The 15,320-nt window shown below is 27.3% G+C and overlaps 1 protein-coding gene across 1 annotated transcript in view; it reads left to right on the top strand.

The window, feature by feature from the left end:
* spri (Src homology 2 domain-containing protein sprint) overlaps nt 1–15,320 on the top strand; it is a 152,989-nt gene that overhangs the window by 126,308 nt on the left and 11,361 nt on the right. The window contains 3 exon segments of the mRNA XM_085489140.1: nt 8,821–8,944; nt 12,339–12,530; nt 14,770–14,954. Coding sequence (XP_085345266.1) covers nt 8,821–8,944; nt 12,339–12,530; nt 14,770–14,954 — 501 coding nt within the window.

Here is a 15,320-nt window from a genome sequence, read left to right as displayed (position 1 = left end):
TATTTTTTATAATATATTTTATATTATAATATTATATTTTATATTATAATATATTTTTTATATTAATTTATATTTTAAAAATAATTTATATTTTTTGTACTTAAGAATTATTCAGGCTAAATAAATTTGATTAAATATATTATTTTCTCCGAAAATTTTAATTTGAGAAACATCCAAAAACATCGTACATATTTTTGTTAATATTTTTAAATATTAAGTAGTTCTTTAATTTAAAGATCTATGTGCATGTGTATGTATACGAAAGATAAATAAGTTCATAATCGAAATAAATAAATGAATTTAATAGTGATGACTTTTCTTTATAAAATAATATAAAAAAAGAAGTCTTTTATTTAAATACATTCCTCAAAATAATTAAGAGATCAAAGAAATTGTCCAAAAAATAAGCAAAAATAGAAATTTATTATCATTTTTTCTGCTTAAAATTGCATTGAAATAATTTTATCTATATTTATTTATAATTTATGATTATGATATATTTTTATATCAAAGGAATATATTATTTAAATTAATGCAACTATGCGAGATATAAAAATATTTATTTATGAGAGTATCAAAAGTGCCTCTTGATATTTTTATTTTGTTGCTAGTCTTTGATCATTCAGCTAAAAGAAGATGCGACGGTTTTGACATCCTCGACATTTTTATCTGCTTTTATCTCTTCTCTCCCTGTTTTTTCATTATATACGACATTACGAAGGCACGCAGTTGTATATAGTTGTGTACGCATAAGTACTTAAATATCGCGAATTCCGGACAAAAAATAAAAGAATATCGGAAATTAAATTTAAAGTTTCCCTCGAATACATCACACATAGCATGAAATTTAAAAAAATTAAATTTAAATAAATAAAATAAGAAAACTATAAAAAGCATATATATTTTATAAATTAAACTTCGGCTCGTATACAATTAAAATATGTGATATAATAAAAGGCCAACTTAACGAGCTTATATGCTATTAATTGAAAAATTTTTATTTATTAATTTACGTCATACAAAAGTTACGATAAACGTTTCGACTGTACGACAGTCTTTCTCAATATCCTAATAATATGTTAAAAAATTAATTTAGTCATTTCGACATCATAAATAAATACAACAATTATAAGATTATATGACGAACGCAGTACAAAATTCATGATTGTTGGCATGAGTTAGAGCGTCAGATGCTGTTATATTATGTAACGACATTTTTTGTCAACGAACATAACACCTTTGTTAAAAAATTATTTCTTTTTACTTAACATAATCACAATGTGTACTTTTTTAAAAAACAAACAAATTACAGATATCGATTTGTTTTTTAAAAAAGTACACATTGTGATTATGTTAAGTAAAAAGAATTAATTTTTTAACAAAGGTGTTATGTTCGTTGACAAAAAATGTCGTTACATAATATAACAGCATCTGACGCTCTAACTCATGCCAACAATCATGAATTTTGTACTGCGTTCGTCATATAATCTTATAATTGTTGTATTTATTTATGATGTCGAAATGACTAAATTAATTTTTTAACATATTATTAGGATATTGAGAAAGACTGTCGTACAGTCGAAACGTTTATCGTAACTTTTGTATAGTATGACGTAAATTAATAAATAAAAATTTTTCAATTAATAGCATATAAGCTCGTTAAGTTGGCCTTTTATTATATCACATATTATAAAAAGCATCATCCAAATGGATTATTTTATTTTTTTACAATATATAATAGATTAAAGGAATAATATATTAATTATAATATTACAAAAAGAAACGATATCCAATTAAATATTTTATATAATTATAATCAAACTTATAAGACCAAGATATTAATTTCAAAGCCCGATCCATTTTCTACATTTATGTATTATTTCATTATTATGAAGCAATAAATGCTCTGTTTTATTCTTCAAAAAACTTAAAAATGTTTTATATTTTTTGCGCTGTTATTTTGTCGGCAGATAAGTCGCATAATTATCGTCTCGGCTAATTACGCGATAGCGCATCGTAAAGCATCAGAGTGCATCGTGTTAAGTGTTCTTTAATTACACTGTGAAAATATGCCGTTAAACTTCCGCGGTCTTCCGCCTCGAGCTGGTATTAAAAGACACGAAAGAAAGTGTCCAAAGGCCTTTGGTCTCTTTCTCTCTTTCTTTCCGAGCGAGTTTCTTTGTGCCCTGGTCCTTCGCCGGAGGGTGCGACCCCTTTTTTTCTATGCACCCGAATGCACCCCGCGACTCGTTAATAGATAAAAATGTCGTCGGCGAACTCGCCAACGAACCACGTGTTGAGAACCTCCTATCGTCATGGCAACCCCCATAGTCCGACCTCACAGACGACTAATATCACTGCATTTGGTCCAGGAATGTACCCTTAAAGTTACGATCCCCTTTTCCACGTCATCATATCTCGTTTGACGCAGTGAAATTCATCCGCGATCGAAGATAGAAATATTTTATTTTATTATGCGCAAGAATTTTTTCCCAATCAATTTCATATACTGAATAGTTGATCTCCAGAAGCTGATCTTCTCAATTTTAATGTTACATTTTTGTATTATTTTAAAGTCATTAACACTAGAAAAGCATTAATGACCAGTCATACCCTAAATTAAAATTTTATTAAAACAACATCAATTTAATATTAAATAAAGTTGTATTTATAAAATAAGGTTTTATCAGTTTTTGTGTTTTTGCAGTTTAATTTGAATAAATTTAGTTTATTTCTAATCGACTATAATTCAGAAAAAAATATATCTATCTACATATATTAAAAATATCTGTATTTTAATATTTTTGTTAAAAACCAGTTTATTTTAAATTGCATAAAAAATTGATAAGTGATACAGATATATCACGGAATAGCCTGCATATAGATATTACGCTTCTATCGCGTTCTGCGCAACTTTATTTTTTAGTTTGTAATGTAAACATCTCGAGGATCCTGCGAACATGACATATGCAGGCTTCCAAGAGGGATATATTACTTTTTGCGTTGTCTATTTCATGTATTATGCAGGAAGATCGATACGGGTACGATGCAAGAACGAATCTCGATGTGACACTGCGATTTTTTCGCATATCATCGTTATTTTGTGCAGACGCACATACATAATTAAAATCTCATTGTAATCTCATGTAGAAACTTTCATGAAAGGTATAGAAATTTATTATAACAATATATTTGTTATATTATTAAATAATTAATTCTATTATTTATTTCAAAGCAAAATATATATTAATTAAAATTACGTAAATAAATTTATAAATATATATAAACACCAATATGATAATTAATAAAAAATAAAGAAATAATGAAATATATAAATAAATAATAACAAAATTATAAAAATAATATAAATGTAATTATTTATTTATTTATTAATGTATAATATAAAGATCCTAATTTTTTTATTTCTTTAATATAGATTTTCCTCGTTTTCTTTCAACCCTGTTATTACTCACTCAAAGTTATATTCTTGTTTTCGATCCAGAAACTTTCAGGAACCATCATGTAAGTACCTCATGAAAGGAACTATTAATGACTGAGGGTCTATTAAGCAGAAATCAATCATAGATTTGATCTGAACACGCCCCTGGCGGTGATTTAGACACACACACACACACATACACATACACACACATATATACACAGGAAATATCTAACTGCCAAACACACACAGGATGAACGCACAATACCGTTTATATCGACAATGTCGGTTGTGAATACGTCGATGTCCCGAATCTGATATTCAGCCATCTCTCGTGCAAAGTTCGAGTCGGAAATAATGCAGTCACGAGAAACTGTTTCGCCAGAAACAAACGTTGTTCTATGACATATATATATATAACACCAGAGTCAGTTATTCATTGTTTTCGGCTAACTTTGCCGCCTCGGACTCGAGATTGGTCGGAGATCTCTCTGACCATGAATATTATACGTATAATTTTAGATAGAAATGTAGCGATTTTGTATAAATATACATTTAGCTTTTTTTATTTTTATCATTCATTTATTTATATTATATTGTAAATTATTATATATTTATTAAAAATTATTTTATTAATCGTAGAAAATTATAGATGTTAATGAAATTTTTAAACAAGATTATTTATTAAATGAATATTAATTTAATTTAATAACAAAAATTATATATGTGTGGTAGAAACATGAAAGTATAAATAAACACGCATTATATGAGTAATATAATATTAATAAAATAATTAGAGATGAAATTAAATATCATATATAAATTGATAAATATCTTTATTTATATTTGACAATAATTAATTATTTTATGACGCATTAATTCTTAATGTAACTGAACAATTTAAATGGCGTGATAATTCTTAAAACGATATATTTTTTTCGATAAAAAAGAATTTGATTATTTTTACAAAATACGAAAGAACACTCAACAAGCCAATTACTGACGAATTTACTTTCTTGGCCTTTCGTGAAATAATTTTATGGAAATTACATCCAAATTACGTAAGAGTCTATTTGCATTGCGGTGATGCACATTCTTTGCATAATGCAACCTCCTTCGGGGAGAACTTACTTGTGAGTTTCCGAACGATTACCGACACGAGGGTGCTTCTGTACGGCAACGAGAATTCGTGCGATTGCTCCGCGATAAGTCGTCCAAGGTGAGAGACATCTTTGTCCGCCGGTTCTTTCACAACGCCTTTTGGATTGTGCAAGAAAGACACGCGCTGTCGGCTCTTGCGGCCTTTCAAACTAAATTAAATGGAAAATCCAGCATTTTCATCTTTAAATCCGCTCGGCTAACAAAAGCTGTCGTAGCAACAAATCTGATAGTATCGTGAAAGGAAAGTGATTTTTTTTTATAAAAAAAATACCTACAACGCGGATATGGCGATGTGACTAAAAAATCCGGTCCAATTAAATGATTAAAAATTACATTCTTAGTGCACAATTAGTTACAATTAGGATAAAATATTTTTGAATTTATTTTCATTTGATTTTTGCATCATATTGTCAATTTGTAATGAAGAATTTTATTTTATATTAATCACAGAAATTTGCTTTTGTTGTAAAATGTTGTTATTGATTATATAAAATTATGCAAATTAATAAGTAGTCATTTACCTAAATTATTTTAATAAATAACTTACTTTTTTAATACCTAATCAAACCATCACATACCAATGTTCAAGCTCGTATGACAATAAAAACAATGATAAATTATTAAATTAAGGCCATGTGTAACGAGCAATACGATATTATTTTATTATTTAGAAGAAAATTCTTAATTTGAAATAATAATTACACAAACGTTTCGAGCTCTACTTGCTCCTCTTCAGTGCGCAAAAAAATAATGATAATAAATAACGATAATAAATAAATACATACATAAAATTCTAATAAAAAATCCGCAATACATAGTCAATATAAGTTATATAGTTAAGTCATAGTTAAAACGCAAAATATATTTACAATGAATTGAAACCATTAAAATAGTTCAACAAAGTAAGAACCCAATTAGAAGCAGAATGATTCGTCCGGTTATTCATAAAATATTTTAGAATTATTAATAAAAACTCGGAGTGACACTTATACATTGCTCCAAACGAACCACTTATCGTTATTTGACGAAAGTCCCTCGATCTGGCAATGATTATGTCCATCCTCTCCAAATTATTTGATATTTGTTAACTGAATTTAGAGAATTTATTCAATTGTAAAATAGGATTCCACTAATGTGTATGTAAAAAAAGATTAAAAATTACAAATTAAACTAAATACTAAAATATTGAACCTTTATGCTTACAAATTGTTCCGAATAACTTGAGATGACGATGCTTCTAATTGTTGTTGGCCTTATTGTTAGTACTTGACTGTTGTCTAGTCTTTTAAAAAGTCGAATAAATAGGTGTCAGATCTCACAAAATAAACATTTACATAAGTCTAAAAATTCGATATTTCTTCTAGAATGTCGAAATACGCGTTGTTAAGCAATTCGGTGTCTGTGTTATTATTTATACCATGCCTTTGTTCCTTGATGTGTATCATTTCCGAGATAAGTCTTTTATAATAATTAGATTCAATATCAAGTATTTTAACGTTATCCCAATCAAAAGCATGTTTTTTATCTATAATATGTTCAGAGACCACAGAATGCTTGGAGGAAAAATAGGAGTAATTTATAATCTTATTAATAGGGCATTGTTATTATCTCATCCCATATATCATAAGAAAAATTTAGAACTGTGTATTAAAATATTATTGGACAACGGTTACCCTATTCATTTAATCTTTAAAGAAATAAATAAGAGAATAAGAGTTTTAAACAATGGACAGTTTAACAACAATAGAAAAAAAGAAATTGCAGAAGATAATAGCAAGAAAAAATTTTTCGTCATTCCATACATTAATAACATTTCTGAGACAATAGCATCGACAATAAAAAAATCAGATTTCAGAGTAGGATACCGTTGTCTAAATAATCTTAACAAATTTATTAAAGTCCACAAGGACAAAAACGTGCATAACAATAATAATAATGTTGTCTACAAAATTAATTGTAAGGATTGTGAAGCTTCGTATGTTGGGCAAACCAAAAGAAAATTACGCACTAGACTAAAAGAGCATATGAATAATATTAAATTTGATTCCTCCAAGCATTCTGTGGTCTCTGAACATATTATAGATAAAAAACATGCTTTTGATTGGGATAACGTTAAAATACTTGATATTGAATCTAATTATTATAAAAGACTTATCTCGGAAATGATACACATCAAGGAACAAAGGCATGGTATAAATAATAACACAGACACCGAATTGCTTAACAACGCGTATTTCGACATTCTAGAAGAAATATCGAATTTTTAGACTTATGTAAATGTTTATTTTGTGAGATCTGACACCTATTTATTCGACTTTTTAAAAGACTAGACAACAGTCAAGTACTAACAATAAGGCCAACAACAATTAGAAGCATCGTCATCTCAAGTTATTCGGAACAATTTGTAAGCATAAAGGTTCAATATTTTAGTATTTAGTTTAATTTGTAATTTTTAATCTTTTTTTACATACACATTAGTGGAATCCTATTTTTACAATTGAATAAATTCTCTAAATTCAGTTAACAAATATCAAATAATTTGGAGAGGATGGACATAATCATTGCCAGATCGAGGGACTTTCGTCAAATAACGATAAGTGGTTCGTTTGGAGCAATGTATAAGTGTCACTCCGAGTTTTTATTAATAATTCTAAAATATTTTATGAATAACCGGACGAATCATTTTGCTTCTAATTGGGTTCTTACTTTGTTGAACTATTTTAATGGTTTCAATTCATTGTAAATATATTTTGCGTTTTAACTATGACTTAACTATATAACTTATATTGACTATGTATTGCGGATTTTTTATTAGAATTGTATGTATGTATTTATTTATTATCGTTATTTATTATCATTATTTTTTTGCGCACTGAAGAGGAGCAAGTAGAGCTCGAAACGTTTGTGTAATTATTATTTCAAATTAAGAATTTTCTTCTAAATAATAAAATAATATCGTATTGCTCGTTACACATGGCCTTAATTTAATAATTTATCATTACTTTTTTAAATATTATAAAATTTTATTGTAATACAACAAAAATTATTATATTTATATATAAAAATTATATATGATTAAAAAATAATATATTACACCGTCAAATAGATCAGTTTTCGAAATAAGAAAAGATTGCTATACCGAATAATGCAAATTGCTATCTTTTAAAGTACTTTCTATTAAATGACAGATATTCATAATAATATTTAAATAAAAAATATTCTACATAAAGCTCTATTAACTATATATAGTTAATAAAAGTATACTTTTGCAGATCATAGTAGATTTGAACTCAAACAATCAGAATTAAGTAACTATTTACAAATAGCAGTTTTGATTATCAAAGAAGAAAAAATTAGAGAACTTAAGCGTTATCATATGATCACGTGAACCTGAAGCATTATCATATGCCGTTACCGTTGCACTTCGTTACTTTTCGTACCGTAACTAATAAATACATGCACATGCGACGGTGAGCAGCAACAGATTAATTCCGTATAATGCGACATTTTCTTTCCGCCTGACATGCATCGAAAATTACTTGTTTAATCTTAAAATTAAAATAGTTTAACTTTGATTTTTTATAATTTTATTATTAAAATATATTAGTCATAAATAACTGTTTCATCATAAATATATAGACACATAAATATGTATCGTGCATTTTCAATTATATTTTTATATTTTAAATAATTATTTAATTAAAAAATTATATTAAATAGTTTAATTTGATATATTAAATGAGAGAGAGAGAGAGAGAAATTTTGAATAAATATGTATATATAAAATATATTTATATAATTCTATATTTTTGATGAAAAATCAATTATTTTATTTTCAAAAATTCACAAAAATTGTTTACACAATCTTTCTTCGAATTCTGTAGCTCTTGAATAATTTTATATTTTTTCTTCAATATTTAAACCATTTCTCTTCTTTTTATATTTAATTACATTATATAATAGAATATACTTTCCAACATTTTGGGCCAAATTTCACACTTTGTGCAATCGGATTGCAGCTGTACCGTGTCGACGATATGCGATTAATCGCGTGCATCGACCGATATGCCATATATCGAGATGTAGGTAGACTTTGCGTGGGAAAACCAGTGTCACGCTGCGCCATTTACGCAATGCACTGCGGTCCACGCATAAGCCAATCTAATTAACGCGAGAACCGTGACAGTTCCTAATCTTTTTTCCTCTCTTTCGTGTTACAGGAGCGATGTCTTCCTGGAACCGTACCTGCAGCAGCACGGGACCGTTCAGGTGGTCAACTCGCCGAGCTCCTTACCGCCAAATCCGCTGCAACATCGTCAACTTACGCAGCTGCACCATGTACAGGTGAGTTATGAAATGAAAGAAAAGAAAAAAAATTGTATAAAAACTTGGCAAATAAAATATTAATTAATATTTTATTAAATTTAATAAAATTTTAATTAATATATATATTATTTATAAAATAAATTAATAAAATAGATATAGAAATTTTAATACAGAAAAAATTTATATATTTATTTTATAAGGAATATATTAATTAATATTTTATTAAATTTAATAAATAGTTTAATAGTCTAGTAATAAATAATTTAAATAATGATGGAATATTTCTAATTAAATTAAATGCATGTATTAAAAAGTGAGCTGTCATGAAAATTGAAGCTGTAATAGATGTATATATTAATTATTCCAAACATTTCTACAATATAATTAATGAATTATTATTTATTATATAAAGTTGAAATGGTAAAATATATAAAATATAAAATATATAAAATAAAGTACAATATATGTAATAACACGAATTATATATAAATTTTATATTTTGCAAGTATTACAATATTTATTTACAAAGAAACAATGAAATATAACATTAATTTATAAAAAATACTTTATAAAGATAAAAATAAAATTTTTTTAGAAATGTATAGGGTTTTAGGATGACTAGAATAACACTTACAGAAATAAAAAAGTTTAAGTTTTTGCATATCGCAGAAGAGATTCGTTTATTGTATTCTTCTTTTTTTTCATGATTAGTTAATTATTATTTTCGATGAAAAGAAAATTTTGTCATTATATGTGTGAAAAATATATACGTTCAACAAATTTATATAATGAAATTTATATGTATAATATGACTTTGCAATGTATTTTATTGAGAAACGAAATATTGTCCAGCGAATTATAAAATTTGCATGCAAATGGTAACTGTTGTGCGGTAACATCCACTAAATATCATGTTTAATTAAACACATACTGTAACATGCAATTTAAATCTGTGGCTGCAGCATCATATTAAATTTCGTGACATCACTTGCTGTTCCTCAAAAAAATTGTTCTTAAAATTATGCGGTCCATGTGTTACGTGCGCTTAATACAATAACTCAATTTATAAAATATTTTATTGTAAATTCAAATGGCAAACGATAATTGCTTTTATAATAAGTTTTATAATTTCCCGGCACTAACTTCTTGCTGCGGCTCTCTGTCCTTTTGTTGTTTAGAGCCTTTATTTAGTTATTTTTTTTATTTAAAACTAGCTAAATAGCTTTATCTGACATCATTTTTTTGTACAATGCACTTTAGGGGAGTTAAAAGCAATTATACCTGTTAAATGATTTATTCTGTATATATACATTTCTTATTTATTTTAATATACATATACATATATTGTCAGAATAAAAAGTTTGAATGAACAATAATTCGAAATATAAATATATATATATGAAATAAAATGTCTACCAAATAAATTGTTTTGCGCAATGATATAAAACATAAAATATGTTTATATAAAATAGATTTTATTATACCTATAGACTTTATATTTTATTATATATACCTATATGTTGAATAATACTATATGTATATGTTTGTGTCTATTATTTTATTTTTCGTTTTTATTTATTAAGTGCATTTATATATATTTTAGATAAAAGGTCTTACATTTTAGAGAAATAATTAATAATATATACCCCTTTAATTTGTTTTTTAAACTAATAACATGTAACGTGAAAACTTGGTCTAATGTCACATATATAGAGACGTACCATATTTTGCGTTTACTTAATTTTACATCCAGACAAAACAATGAGAAACAGGGCGACGTCTTATCGTGCAAGACTTTTTCTAACGCGTATAATTAAGGGATTTACAATTAGCTTTCTCTTTCCTGTTGCCCCCTTTCTCTCCTTCTTTCGAAGAGAGAGTATTCAACACGCGACGCACGTCCGTATTTAATCCCGTTAGCTCGAAACCGTGTGTCAGTCTGCATTTCAAATTAAATTACATTCGAACCCTTTCGATGTCCCCTGCCACCTCTCTTTTTGGCTTTCATTCCTCTTTGTCCGTCATCCATTTTTCTCTCTCGTCTTTGTCGATTCGCGAATGCGATAAAAAATAAGTTGTATTAAAATTTAAAAAAAGACGAAAATAATGAAAAAACAAGAATTGATCGAATTTCTTCAATCCTTTGAATGAATCTATCTGTTTCCCTCCCTTTTTCCCTTCGAAAAGCTTATAAACATTTGAGTATTATTTCATTTTCTATGGCACTTTTCCGCGTCATAAAAAAGCATTGAAAAAGGAAAAGGAGGACGATAAATAAATTACGACCGATCATGAATTGACTGCGAATAACTGGGCGATAGGCAGAATCGGATATAATTGGGGAATTAAAGGTGAATTGTGAAATGGAGCTGATTTGGGATTTATGCTTTGATGCATGTTAAAAGAGATTTTCTGTAAAAAAAGCAATTACTGAAGAATCAAATATCGAAATAATTGTAATTGTATGGTCAAAATTAATTTTACTGTAAATTTTTATATGCATTAAAATATTAATATTTAACTTCTTTATATATGTGTATATATTAATTTTATACTAATTACGTTAATTTTAAAGTTAATGCTTATTTTATATGTATATACTACACAACACAAGCGCGCGCTTCTACAATTATTATTATAATGCATGCATAAAAATATATTTATTAATTATGTGATTCATAAAAATTTAATATATATACATTTTTGACAGACAACAAAAAATATAATATGCTACAAGAATCTTTCGATCAAAATATCTGCGCTTCCATTAGATTCGCACGTCTGTACCCATCTGTTACGCTGCACGACAAAAGTAACTCTCTCTTTCCATAATAATACATCCCACACTTCCATCACGCTGCGCGGTTCGCGCAAAACTGATTCTCGTGCGAGGTATCGCGAGCGCGGGCCCGATGGTCACATGACCAGTGGTCACGTGACTACTGGTCATGTGACCATCGGGCCCGCGCTCGCGATACCTCGCACGAAAATCAGTTTTGCGCGAACCGCGCAGCGTGTCGGATATGTGGGGTATGGAGTTTCGCGCGTCTAATGAAAGCGTAGATATTTAATCACAATGATTCTTGTAGAAAATTTTATTTCTTCGTTCTGTAAAAAATTTAAATATTGAATTTTACTTACAATTTGAACAGAAATATATATTATACATATAAGATTTGATTAAAATATCTGAATAATATTTTGTATTAAAGATTATAATTGAAAATTAGATATAGAAGAGAGATGAATTGAAAATATATATCAGAAAACATTCTATATAACTATATACAAGTATAACATTTTATCATAAAAAGCTATTATATTTTTGTCGAATTTATATATGGCTATTATTATTATTTTCCGATTAAACTATAATATTATTTGCTATAATCATAATATTTTTCCTTATCAGAGTGAAGAATCACTTTCATCGGAAGGATCGGCCACTTCGGGAGGATCTTCGGCATCCACGGAAGATTCTGGAAGCGAGATAGCCTGTGACATCACTCTGATCGAAAGACTTATACGCTCTCATCCGATTTGGTTTCTTCCGGGTATTCAGAGAGCCGGAGCTTTCCACTTATTGCAGGGCAAAGAAGAGGGGGTGAGTGTCCACCTTAAATCATAAATTAAATATTAATTAAATCAAATATAAATTAAATATTAATTTAATACAATAGATTTGTATTAAGATATATATATGAATTGTATTATATATTAAGATATATATATAACAAAAAATATTTATTTTGAAGTTTTCTTTTTTCCTGCAAAGTTCGTTTAAAAAATCTAATATTTTTAATACCTTGTATATTAATTATTCTTTCTTACCTCATTTTAATTATCTTTGTATTTCCATTATTGTCTTCTCTCTGAATGGAATAATAAGGTATCATTTTCGCTCGACACCATTTTCCGCTATCCATGTTTATATCTGCTGCTACATGCCTGTAGCAAGGATATAATGAACAATGAACGCGAGTATTTCTAACATCCGGACTCCGGACGGTTCGCATTACTGAAAAGAAAAGAAAAATCACACTACTTCCACAGAATGACAGAAAAAACTATGTCAATGCTTGACGCTATTGATGTGAAATTGTGCTGAGAAAATTTTATATAAATACTTTATATATATTTACGTAAATCAAGACGGCAAGGTCGATGAAGCACATAACTCATCATCATAGACATTATTCTTTTTATATTTTCTTAGAGCATAACATTAATGCATATAATGAAAGTGTTATTCTTGAACGCTTTATAATTCCACGAGAGTATTTAAAATCCAAACTCAGAAAAATTTCTAGAATTTATTTTATATTTTCTATATCTTTATTTTTCTATTATTTTTCTATATTTAATTCTATATTATACATTTATATTATATATTTAATTTTTAATTTATTTCTTATGTGTTTTATAATTTTGTTCTATATATTTATATAATTTATATATAATTTTTTATAGTATATATTTTTCATATTTTTTATATAATTCTATATACAATAATTATGCTCTATATTCTTCTTATATAACATATATTTATCTTATATAGTTAAATATAAAAAAGTATAAAAGAATATTAAAGATCCGCAAATTCAATTATATTAAATTTTTTTAGCGAAACATGACATATATACATTTTTTTATTACAAATAATTTAAATGATTATTAAAGGGGTTGAAGAAATATGAGGGTGATAAAAAGAGAGCACATATATATTGCGTAATATATCTCTCAGCAAGATTAATGAAGAAATCGATTAAGAAATAGCGGTAAAATGCTCGTCCTCATTCACATTTACTTTCCATCTTTTTGCTTTTTTTCTATTTTTCTGTAATGCTTCTGTAATGGCGCGCAAAAGCCCCGCGCTGTAATCAGCGCAGAAATGACTGCCAGCAAACGATGAAACACTGCTCTTTCGCCATCGCTTCCCCTCCGACGACTCATTGTTTTGCGCCTTTGTTAATCGTCCCTCGTCATTTCTATCTTTTCCGCTATCTCCTGGCCGTTAACGAATTGTACTGCCGAAAAACAATGCGTCTTGCAGTTACTTTCTATAGATGAGATCTCTTTCTCATCCTATCCGAGTCTCTTTAATTTAAGAAAAAAATTTATAAGACAATTCCGAGTCTTTTTAATTTTTTGTTTGAAAATTTGTAGCTTTTTCCCTAATACTTTTTTTTTAATTTAATTAATATCACCTGTTTTTGATGTTTTATTCTATCAAAAAGAAATTTTTGAAAGATTCAAGGAGTATAAAGAAGAGCTGATAACTACAATATTTTTCTCATTTTCAATTTAGTTGCTTATATGTGTCTTCTAACATCTTTATTTTTTAATTTAATTTTCTTGACAATTATATGTATTGTTATTATTTTTTACATACACAGACGTGTGCAAATTATTAGAATTCAAACATATTTTTATTTTATGTTGAGATTATTTCACTGTTATATTTTTTGCGTTTTTTAATAGACACATTTATTGAAGTTTTATATTATTTTTTTTTTTTATAAAAATGAATGAAGATTATTTAGAAATATATTTTTTAGTGATAAAAACTCATATTGAATCAATATGAACAATAATTAATTTTTAATTTTAATTGTATTATAATTTGATTTGATTTAATTTAATTCAATTACAGTTGTTGTTTGACAACAGAAAATGTTTTACAATCATCAAAATTTTAAGAGATTTGAAGAAAAAAAATGATTTATTTATTAAATATTACTATATTTTATATTTTTTCAAACACACACACATATACTGGTTATATTTATAGACGTAAAATCGTGATTCATTATATAAAATATTTGTGCACATTATTGTTGCAGAATTTCGTGGTGCGACAATCGAGTCAGAGCGACACAATGGCTCTTTCAGTGAGATTACCGGCCGGCAAAGGACCATATATCGAGCATTACTTGATCCAGGCGAACAAGGGCAAGTTAAGCTTGGAAACGAGTGAGAATAGATTCGACAATATCCCTTCGCTGATTGCTCACTAATCGCAGTGCTGGTGAGAATGCCTTTTCTTTCTTTTCTTATTTATTACGGATTTCCGCCCCGGAAATATGGCACACGTGATATCGTCCCTCATTCTTCTAATCTCCATAAATTCCTGTGTCGCGAAACGTTTAATTATCAACGCTGTACGCTCTCTCTCTTGCGTTTCTTTATAGGTTTTAAATCTTTTTATAATTATGTCATATTTTTAAGTTATTTAAATTTGTTTATTCTTGGGACAATTTTTTTATTCCTTAATTATTTTGAGGAGTTTATAAAATTTATTTTAACTATTTATTTTAAATATCATAAAAAAATTGTGATTTATAAAATTTTTTTGTCAATGGATACACAATTTTTCATCGTATAAATGGTTAAT

The sequence above is a fragment of the Nylanderia fulva genome, unplaced genomic scaffold, assembly GCF_048542155.1.
Source record: "Nylanderia fulva isolate GAGA-0341 unplaced genomic scaffold, ASM4854215v1 Scaffold8, whole genome shotgun sequence".
Taxonomy (NCBI): domain Eukaryota; kingdom Metazoa; phylum Arthropoda; class Insecta; order Hymenoptera; family Formicidae; genus Nylanderia; species Nylanderia fulva.
Note: the sequence above shows the minus strand (reverse complement) of the source record. Positions and strands in the feature narration are given on the sequence as shown.